Raw genomic sequence first — 10,252 nt, 5'->3', positions numbered from 1 at the left:
CACACCGCGCGCACAGCCATGGCTGGCTCGCCGGTCTAAGCCCACTTTCGTCGCCCACCTTCAACCAGAGATCAAGGATATAATTGTACACTTGTGAACACGAAATAACACATGTCAGTAGATGTCACATCATCTATGTAGCACAATGTGACATTATGTCAACAGGACTACTAAGGTTGAAAAATACCGACTTTAATGCAGGCTGAGGTGTTGATCGAAATTTTAACTATTATCAGGGATATGTCCGCGTGGGAGCCCATGATCACTTCACGGAACCACGGAATATCTACAATGGTATCGATACAAAGGCCTCATATCGAGGCAACAATGGAACAGAGAGGATCACATATCAAGAGTCGCAACATCAAAGCTGTCACGAGAGATCTCATGAGCAGCAGTGACTTTTCTCGGTCTACGCACGACCGGCGTGGCACATGAGGATAACGATCGACTCGAGTGAGGAGACGAGATAGCATAGCACCTCGGACTTCTCACAGGAGTATTCACCAGTGACTTGAAACTTCCCACTGGAGAGTTCGGTGGCAATGGGATCCCAGACAAGACCAAACAGAGACCATGAATATAAGGCAGAATAAACTCGGGGGATAGAGCGAGCTCGTCGCAAGCCTCGAATTGCAGGTGAACCCAGCGGTTGCGATGTCGCTGCGTTGGAAGAGCATCCATGCCCGAGCGCGCAGTTTTGCCGAATGTAGACCCAACGCGAACGGTGGCCAGTAACCAATCAACGTAGTTATCTGCTTGCGAGTCACAGAGAATTGGCATAGAGGGATCCGCCCGGAGTTTGCGATGCAATACTCGTGAGAGGTCTCGGAGCCGGTGCCGCCCACCGCACCTGTCGACCAAATCGGATGGAAAGACCGACATTACGCACGAATGAAACCTGCATGAGAATTGTGTGAGGAGGGGTTCACTCTTTAAGAAGCTCATGAGAACAGACATGCTCCAACGAGTACTTACACGTCTACCTAAGCAAATCTCATAGTGCTGTGAGCATCACGAAATACGCCTTCTCGCAGTGAATCCTTCCATCGTATGAGTGACATTCAATATAATTTATCACATGGTCCTTTGCCCATTCACACATTCCGGAGACGAATCGTCGGAATGGGTAAGTCGCGGACGATATTCTTCCGTTAAAGAATACTTCTGAACAGCCTCTAACGCTCATCAGTGAAGTAGCAATGCAGATTTTGAGGAGGGATCTGTGCAGTAACCACATGGCATGATTGTCTCACCACACAACCCCCTCTCTTGGTACGGCCGTTCAGTACTCACCCTATAGGTCAGATCGTTTGACTGCAAAAACGCAGAGAATTGTCAAGCGTAGTATTTCTTGAGTGGCCATTGGAAGAAAACCGCTCGAGCGACCATATGTGCTCTCGGAGCTGCCGTTGTCCGAGTCTACCCGGAGCTCTTTTCCGTGAGCTTAACTTCGCAGTATAGAACACAGTGCGTAATGATTCGGTGACCTTCACTAGACAGTACGCATCATCACCGATCCACTGCTACGCTATTTGTTACCTCAAGTCGAAAAGTCGAAAAATAGCGCTCGCCATGTGAACTTCTGCGCAATATAAAAGTATACTAAATAGTTAGAACTTCCAACTTAGAAGAATTTCATTGGTTCTCATTCCTGTATTCCTATAATTTCTATGGGCATTCCTCAAAAGATTCGGGTCGGTCCCATTCTCTGTGCTACTGAACCTGGACCTCTCAATGGCTAACGGTTTTGGATCGCTTCGAGTCTCATGACGGGTCATCTCGAATCAGTGGATGACGCGTGCACCACCCATGATGGTGCTCGGAAGGAGAATTCCAGCTTCAACACTGCGCTGAGCAGTTAACGTATGTTACGCCGTAGATGTGCATGCTCATGAGCTGTTACGCTCCTGAAAATACCAATCCTCGGCTCTCCTCTGAAGTTAGGGTAGTACATTCTTCGTGATCTTCTGGCATGCCTATAACGATATGAGCATTTTCCGGCGCCGCATAAGGTATTGGGTATTGTTGTCATCGATAGTTACGTGTGCTGCTACAAAATCAATGGTACCAGAGTCACTTCCGGACTAGAGTTGCGAACCTCATTCCTCAAGCCTCATTGCGAACCTCACTGATCACGAAGAGATCGTACTGAGCGTTCACTGCTGTGATATAGCATCTCTGGAGTTTCAGGTCAGTTCTCATCAAAGCATGTGCTGAGGTCCAGATTTGGTTGCAGTCTCGCCTGCTCAAGCAGCTTCATGCAAACGGCTTGGTCGGGGGGGATCGAGAGGTTGAATTTGCTGAACTAGTGTCTGCAGGCTTCATCCCCTCTCACTGGCCTTGAGTTATTCTCAATACCGAGAAGCCAGCGGGAATTAAAGCTACGGGTATGATGGTTTCGGCCCGGTGCCACCTCGTGTTGAGTTTGAGAGCTATCCAGGTCGGAACACGAGAGTTCTCCTTGTTGCACCTCCCCTAACGTTATGTATCCCGGCAAGCAGCAGCGCCATGGGACGCCGCCACGGATTAGTCCACGCGAGATGGCGGAACTGGAAGACCAGATCGTGGCCAGATTGAAAGGTCATTTGGACTACCGTTTGGAGGTAGCAGCGGGAACGAGCATCATCTGATTCCATGGAGGAGCTGATGTCTGATGGCTAAATCCATGGTGCTCGCCTCAGGGGCTGAGGGCGTTCATTGCCGATGAAGTGGCAACCGCGAAGAATGAGATTATGGAGGCCTTGGAACGGGGCCAATCACAGCGTCAGTCTCCTCGAACTGCGGCGGCATACGGAGCGTTGGACGACTATGCGCTAGCAAGGCGGCCTGATGAACGCAGGACTCGGGTGTGTATGGAATGCTACTGAGCTCGGAGGACGCGATGCTTTGCAGGTCTCCAGTCGGCCAGTGCGAAGCCTTGAAGCTGCCGGTTTCTATGGGAGAGGTCAAGCTGACCTTCTTGAAGATGGACCTGGGCTGAGGGCACTGCCGATGGACTTGCCAAGGAAGCCCAGAGAGCGTCCGAAGATCCCTGTCGTCGATGATGATGATGGGCCTCAGAGGGTAGCAGCCCCCATAGTTGCTCCGCGACAGGACATATCTGGTAGGAAGGCATCTGTCATGTTTTTGAGATGATGGTATGTCGCAGCTCAAACATCGACACCGTTGATCAGCGTTGACCATGATAGGCAACCTCATGGGGAGGTTCTCGCTAACGGGAGGCCAATGCCTGACGTGGATGAAGGTGGTGTACGTGTTACTGTTCTGGCGCATGAACGTTCAGCAAGTTCTCCGTTGCTCGTTCATTCGAATTCGGATCAACGGCAGCCCTTGCGGAGCCGCTCAGACATGTGTTAGAGCTGTGTATGAGGAAACCATAGTTGATTCGGTTGAACCACGGGGATGAGTCCCTCTCAGTTACTCTACGACCTCCAGAGCGAATCGTCCATGGAGTAGTTGCCGTGCATCACAGTTCAATGGAGCCGGAGGACGTTCGAGGATCACGACGTGTTAAGAGCGCCTCCACTGAGAGAAGCTCTGGATCCACCCGCAGCCCAGGCCTCAACAAGGTAGTGCCCTAATTTTGGATTGTACAGCTGATGTCGTAGAGGAAATGGTTGAGCACTGTACTGATGAACCTACAGTAGCCGGGCGCATATCGAAGGATCGCGGTTCTCTGCAGGGGTCACGCTACATGCGGGTCACCAACGACTTCGTTGCTGAGGATGTGATCGAGCTGTCCATCAAGGCTGGAGACCGAGTGGAGGTGAGACTGTGCACCCTACCTACTAGCGTGTGTCTTTGGATCTACGTAGCGCGAGCCTACCACAAACGTATCAGGTGAATGAAAGTCGTCCGGATTGGACTAACGTGACCGGAGTGGACGGGCAGGCTGGTTGGGTGCCGACCTCACATCTCGAGCCGGATGATTGATTCCTAGTGCTGTACTTTGCTCTATAGTTACGATGACTTGTCTGTGATTTCTGTTTTATTTGATGTAATACACTATAGGCATATGGAAGTAGCAGTAGCGCAATGAAAATTGAACCAAGAATTTGTCTCTCAACTTACCTTTATTGCGGCGTCGTGTTGTGAGTGTCGGTACAGTAGGGTGGGAGTTTCGGCTCTAGAGCGAGACTGAACACGATAGGTTTCGTTATGTTTTTCTGATCTGGCTGCTTGCACGTTCCGGGTGATATAATGACACTCTTAGTCGATTTGAGTTCATCCCCAATGCCAGGGCTGTCCTCTGCGGAGACTCGTCAAGTGGAGGTAAGTTCGAATCTTGCTTTCTGACCGTGGACTGTGCACTCTCTCGTGCTGTGCTATTCCTTTTTTTTCACGACACTCGTCGCTGCATGTGACCCTATGTACTATCAGTATCAACTTGTGGGTTATCAGGTGGCCGTTCGGGTCCGTCCTCCTGCGTTGAAGGAGGAGCACGCGAACGAACTTACCGTCGTGAGATTAGTCAATAGTTCGTCCTTGCAAACCGTTGATGCGCACGGTAAAGCCTCAACATGGGAAGCGGACTTAGTGATTGATGATTCAGAAAAGCAGGGCACACAACGTGGGTGCTACCGGCACATTCCTGGACGGCACTTTTGATGTGCAGATTCTCGTGATGTGAGGCAAAAATATGTGTTTGATCACATCGCTATGTCGCTCGTCCAAGATGTTATACGAGGATACTCAGCTTGCCTGCTCGCGTGAGTTCCAGGGCTCCGAGCGGTTGGCGGGCTCTGCCGAACGCCCTTGAGCAGGTACGGCCAGACAGGATCGGGTAAAACCTATACGATGTTGGGAGCTGGCGTGATTGAATCGGGTAGCCGTCTGGAATGCCCCGGAATCATACCAAGAGCAGCATCAGGTGAGCAGTGTCATTTTCCACGTTCGCTGAGCTCAGGATCTAAGTAGTACCTCCAGCGTACACTAAAGAAACGCAGGAACAATGATTGTCGTCGAAAATCACTAGGTTATACCCAGATCGAATCCTCCGAGTCTTATGCATCAAGGAGCACATCATAGTTAGAGAACGAAATGGTCCTCATTGTTCTCAGAACTTTTCCTGCTCTTACAGTCCGCTGGGTCGACGCGTTTCGAGGTGTACTTTTCTTATTTGGAGATATTCCACGACCATCTGGAGGACTTACTGGCGCTCCGCCCAGAGCCAGCGGAAAGGAGTCACCCAAACTCGAGAAAGCGCATATTGGACGTTCATGTGCACCCAACGATCGGCGTATATGTCACAGGACTCACACTCAAGACTGTGGAGTCAGCAGACGAAGTGGGTGTCCCTGCGCTCTAGCGAGTTTTATCATCGTACCCGTGAGGCAGATTGTTGAGCTGCTGAGGTATGGAATGCAAGCGCGAGCCTTGGCGTGCAGATCTCTGAGCGACCGGTCTTCTCTCACGCACACTATAGCTACATTACACGTGGTACAATACTTGGAATCAAATGAGCGCAGCGGGGGAAAAGGTGGTGACTGTATTGTGCGTGGCCAGAAAGGATCGTCCCATAGACGCGGTAATGAGCTCTAAGCTGCAACTGGTTGACCTTGCTGGGAGCGAGCGGATGAGACCATCTCCCGTCTCGATGGGACGACATCGACGAGAAGTAGGGTTAAGATCGTCAGGGCGCCTCGGCATTACGCAGCAGGGTGTGATGGTCAACAAAGGCCTACACCAGTTCGCCTTGTGCATTACGAGACTAGCAGCCAAATCAGAGCGTCTCGCTCGTGGTCATGCTGGAGAGGCGGAGAAGATACATGTCCCGTACAGGGATTCGAAACTAACACTGCTGCTGCGGGAGGCTTTCGAGGGGAACGCTCGTAAGTTCGAATGTGATATATCTGTGAACACAACGGTAGAGTTGTGTCATCGCGAACAAGACTGACCAATGGGGAGTGGATGCCTCTCAGGGACAGCCATGATCGCTTGTGTCGGACCCACTACAAGCTGCTTACCCGATACTTTGTCAACCTTGAAGCTAGTCGAGCGCGCGAGAGCAGTGGGAACGCGTCCGACTAGGTCTATACACGTGTGTGGCTCAGTCAGTCATGCTAATGAGGTGAATGGGGTGCGGGTCTGTTGGGGTTCCGAGAAGTCACGCCAGATGAACGAACTCGAGGCTAAAATCAGAGAGACGAGAAAGGAAATAAAGCGGGCCTCGACGCGCGGAGGTAGTGCATCTTCGGAGAAGCCGTGCTCATTGTTGCGAGGCTGGACGCCTCAAAGTAGTCCCAGAAGACTGTTGAATATATTGTCCAGATTTCTCTCATGGGTATGAGAATCACACTCTCATACCCCCGAAAAAAATAGTGTGCTCATGAGACGGTCTCATAATGAGATCATCCCACTCTGAATTGCCCCTAGAGGTCGTATTTCTGCATTCGGCCGCGTCATCAGCGTGTCAGTCGCTAGTAGCGTTAAATGGCCTGTGTTTGGTCAGATTTGGCCGAGCAGGAAGTACTTGCCGAGAAACTTGAGAACGCAGGAGATATGTGGGCTAGCGAGCTGGTGATAATGGATCGATTATCATCGTTTAGGTTGCGCTTGCTCGGTGGGTCTGTATATGGCAACATGCGGAACGAACTACGAGCTTCTATCGAGGGGTGATACAGGGTCACTCAGGATACAGCACTCCTTCACTTTTATCACATTCGGGGGCTTTTTCTCAATCTCGCGAGTGTGCGAATAGGGTCTTGTGCACTCTGAGATTACGAGTCGAGTCCGGGCATTTTCTCCGATTTCAGTCCTTCCCTCCCATCGCCATATACATCAGTGAATACCAGCAGCTCTCTACCTAAGCTTGAGTAGTCCATCACTGAGGCCCCGCGTCGCTCAAACATCTTCATGACTTAGGAATCTGTCGCTAGATCCGGCTATGTCCAGTCTTGTGTCGTAAGAGTCCGCAGGAGTTCACTCATACAGGATGTGGGATGATGCGAATTCAGGTATGAGCTCGATCCCTCAGTGGTATCAACAGTGGGTAGCGCTCCACACGACTCTATCAGACTACACCATGAAGCATTAAGTGTGAATCCTAGCATGTGCCAGCTCATCGGTGGAGCACAGAAGGGCACGATGGTCCTCCAAGTCAATAATGGTAGTTCTTCGGTACGGCTTCGCATCCTTAGGGCAGCGTGTGAGTGAACTCGCTTGCCAATCGCCTCAGCTCTGGAGAATCGGGTCTTTGTGAACGGCAGTCAAGTCGTTGAGGAAACGATCGTGCGTGATGGAGACCGCCTGAGGTTTGGTCACTCCGTACGCTTCCGTGTGGTTATTCCCAACGAAAAAGAGGAGGTTTCAGAGGAGTCTGATGCCTTCCTGCTTCGCAACCATGTCCAAGTGAAAGCTTTGCACGCAACCGTGTATCAACGCCTGGTTGTTGACCTCAGCATGAGCTCGAGAGGGAGCATATAGAGGCTTCGTGCAGAGAATCACCGGAGTATGACGCGGCGGTGAAGTTTGCACATGAGCTGAACGAGAGAATAGGCGAGGAGCGAGCGCAGGAATTCTTGCGAGACTTTTCACATGCGTTACCTCTGGTCGCTGAAGCTAATGCGCTCACGTAATCCTGTTACTTGTATTGGTTCATGGTGGATGACACCTCTTTATCTCAGCTCGGCGCTCCGGCCCAACGAGCAGATTCGATTCTCCTTGGAGGTCGTCGTGGACGTCTTGACGTATGGCTCCGTCGCGCCCGAGATAGCTGTATGAGCAAAGAGGTCTATTGTGACCGCTCCGGGATCATCATCATCATCATCGGCGAATCATTTTTGATCTCACCTTCGAGTTGCCCTGGTTGTACTCAGGTTCGAGTGTGGGCACCGCTGAATGATGCGGAGGGCTTGACGAATAGCCAGCGGGAAGCTCGCACTAGAGGTGATTAGGGTTGGTTGAGAGTCTTGGACGTGACTGTCAGATGTAATTTCACGTCGTTGTTCATGCTACTGAAGGTACTGAGAAGCGGGACATCGCTCGGCGCTCTCTGAGGACGGCTCGAGTAGGCTCTGCCTTCGGATTGGATACTCGTACGAGTGGCACTCAAAGGGATCACCCTATCGAGATTTGTGAGGTGACGACTGGACAGTTCTTTGGAGCTCGGGTTATAGCGGTCAAAGTTTTTAATCGTCAGTTTGGCCGAGTGGTCTAAGGCGCCAGACTCAAGTTCTGGTGGAGAAATCCGCGTGGGTTCGAACCCCACAGCTGACATTATTCTGCCTTTCTCTTGTAGCTTCCGACTTTCAATCGGAAGCTGGATCTTCTACGGGAACTGTACGACCGAAAGACGAGTGGGAGTTCTAACAGTATACCAGACCTCCTAGATCTGGAGAACAATGTCTGGGCACCTATCACATGCTATGATGTGAGATCTTGCTGATCCGTATTCAGCGTGCTACCCCGCCACGAACATAGGTCCGCGGAGCACTTGCAACTGCGAGTAATGAACTCCAAGATGAGAGGGCAGAGAGTCGGCGTCGTGGAGAAGAACTATCACGGCTTCGTGAGCGAATCGCTAATATAGAGACGGACTCTGTGGAAACGAAAGAGGTGTTTGAAACCACCACTAATGGTTGGGAGGGGGGGGGGGAGGGAATGGCGCACAGCGAGTAGAGGATTTACAAATTTCTATCCTAGTGATCAGGTAGCCAGCGATGAGCTCACAGCGAAGTTGGAGCTCACGGAGCATGCTCTGAAAATGGCAGAGTTAGAACTGCAAACCATGAGGTCGGGCGACGAATTATGTGCTGACGTTTTGTAGCTGAGCATTATCACTATCGCAGGGCTGAATTAGACCAGGCGAAAGCTCGGCTAGCGCATATTGATGAACAGAAGGATTGCGTGGAACCAGCTTCCTATGAGTCGGAGCTCCGCCTCGACCTCAGTGGTAGGAGACAGTTGCTTTGTTGCCTTCACTTCGATTAGATACTTTGTTTGAACGACTCATCTCTTCTGTTATCAGTATCCGAGCGAACCACGGCTATTCGATTTGCGAAAGGCTTACGGAAGGAACTGTCTGAGATGGTCATTGGTTTGGAAGATGAGCAGAGGCGGCTTGACAGTCTCAGAAAAGAGCCCGCCGATCGCTGCAGGGGTTAAAGGCTTTTGAACATACTCTGCACATTACCCGTTGTTTAAGTAGTGGTCAAGAGCAGTCGGATGAAGTTTGGGTCGTCGGGCTCGTGCTGAGGTTAGGTAAATTGATAGACTGTAGAGGTTGATTGCCTGCATGAACACATCAGCTCGTGAACTTGTCGATTTCTCACAGGCCGTTGTTGTGTCGGCTCAATCCACCAGTGTGGTTTTCTAGGCTTTTATTTCCCAACAAGCCATGCAACAGCACTTTCCAAGGATGAGGATGGCAACAGGGCAGGCGATGGGATCTCTTACCTACAGAGTGGCTAACGCCCCAACTGTGGACAACCTCTTATTTCACCTCAGCAATGAGCCGATGGATCGACTGCTCATGCCGAAAGTCATCAATGCTGCCCTTGGCCGTGTCGCGAAGCTTGCGACAATCTCTCATCGAGGCGAGAACGGCAGCATCGTTTTCGACAAGGTTATGAGTATTATGCTGAAAGGTCTCAAATGCCGAGAGTGGGACAATAGGAACTTGGCAGGAGCCTTCTGGGCGGTAGCGAAGTTCCACAGCGAAACCACTGAGACCCCGTTGTCCCCCGAACGAGTGGTTGAGCTGTTCGAGGCTATGACCCCCTATGTGAAGCACGACACATGCAGTGCGGTTGACGTGTCCAACATACTGTGGGCGCTGGGAACCTTCAAGCTGGCTATGAACCATGAGTTTCGGTATTCGTCGTTGGTTGAGGACCTGGCTGCTTCTCTGTGCACTGCCTGGTCCCGGGTTCTGGTCTCCAGCGAGCCCGGTACTCGGGCTGTCAGTACAACGGCCTGGGGAGCGATCACAGTGCTAGCGGACCATCGTGGTGCAGAGGGGCTCAAACTGATGAAGGCCACTCTCAGTCATGCAATACCACGACTGCAGGACTTCAAGCCTCCAGAGATCGCTATGCTTCTCCATATGGTCGTTCGTTGTAGTGATGCCCAGAACCTGCCAGAAGTGCGACCGTTCATTGATGAGTGTTGCAGGGTTATTGATCCCAGTAAATGGGATGCCCGCGAAATATCTGTTGCTTGTCGAAGTGCATCCAAATTCGCATACCCACCGTCCAAGCTTATATGGAAGTTCACTGAGTATTTGGTCTCGAGTGATGGGCTAAGCAAA

The 10,252-nt window shown here is 51.2% G+C and overlaps 3 protein-coding genes across 3 annotated transcripts in view; all 3 read left to right on the top strand.

The window, feature by feature from the left end:
• The first annotated feature begins 2,450 nt into the window (after positions 1 to 2,450).
• On the top strand, positions 2,451 to 3,990 carry Pmar_PMAR008712 (hypothetical protein). The gene is made up of 7 exons (XM_002777731.1): positions 2,451 to 2,606; positions 2,685 to 2,849; positions 2,896 to 3,106; positions 3,152 to 3,247; positions 3,421 to 3,572; positions 3,686 to 3,769; positions 3,844 to 3,990. Exons 1-7 carry the CDS (start codon positions 2,487 to 2,489, stop codon positions 3,934 to 3,936), a joined length of 921 nt encoding a protein of 306 aa, XP_002777777.1. The 5' UTR covers positions 2,451 to 2,486; the 3' UTR covers positions 3,937 to 3,990.
• A 246-nt stretch (positions 3,991 to 4,236) lies between these two features.
• On the top strand, positions 4,237 to 9,108 carry Pmar_PMAR008711 (kinesin heavy chain, putative; the record flags this gene model as incomplete). Its single annotated transcript, XM_002777730.1, has 20 exons — positions 4,237 to 4,275; positions 4,405 to 4,559; positions 4,635 to 4,712; positions 4,767 to 4,873; positions 5,064 to 5,290; positions 5,341 to 5,482; positions 5,526 to 5,834; positions 6,057 to 6,185; positions 6,455 to 6,506; positions 6,552 to 6,617; positions 6,960 to 7,111; positions 7,181 to 7,353; positions 7,404 to 7,576; positions 7,629 to 7,719; positions 7,821 to 7,890; positions 7,965 to 8,083; positions 8,243 to 8,374; positions 8,654 to 8,736; positions 8,793 to 8,896; positions 8,972 to 9,108. 20 exons carry the CDS (start codon positions 4,237 to 4,239, stop codon positions 9,106 to 9,108), a joined length of 2,538 nt encoding a protein of 845 aa, XP_002777776.1.
• A 253-nt stretch (positions 9,109 to 9,361) lies between these two features.
• Positions 9,362 to 10,252, top strand: part of Pmar_PMAR008709 (hypothetical protein) — a gene marked incomplete at both ends in the record, with an annotated part of 3,104 nt that continues 2,213 nt past the window's right edge. The window contains one exon of the mRNA XM_002777729.1: positions 9,362 to 10,087. Coding sequence (XP_002777775.1) covers positions 9,362 to 10,087 — 726 coding nt within the window. The remainder of the gene's footprint in view (positions 10,088 to 10,252) is intronic.

Source organism: Perkinsus marinus (genome assembly GCF_000006405.1).
Source record: "Perkinsus marinus ATCC 50983 genomic scaffold scf_1104296951054, whole genome shotgun sequence".
NCBI lineage: Eukaryota > Perkinsozoa > Perkinsida > Perkinsidae > Perkinsus > Perkinsus marinus.
Note: the sequence above shows the minus strand (reverse complement) of the source record. Positions and strands in the feature narration are given on the sequence as shown.

Bases quoted from the DNA above. Each gene is read 5' to 3' on its own strand.
- Pmar_PMAR008712 (XM_002777731.1), top strand. From the start codon at position 2,487: ATGTATCCCGGCAAGCAGCAGCGCCATGGGACGCCGCCACGGATTAGT. The intron at 2,607-2,684 runs GTAGCAGCGGGA...TGCTCGCCTCAG, and splicing joins ATTTGGACTACCGTTTGGAG to GGGCTGAGGGCGTTCATTGC. The intron at 3,107-3,151 runs GTAGGAAGGCAT...GGTATGTCGCAG, and splicing joins TCCGCGACAGGACATATCTG to CTCAAACATCGACACCGTTG.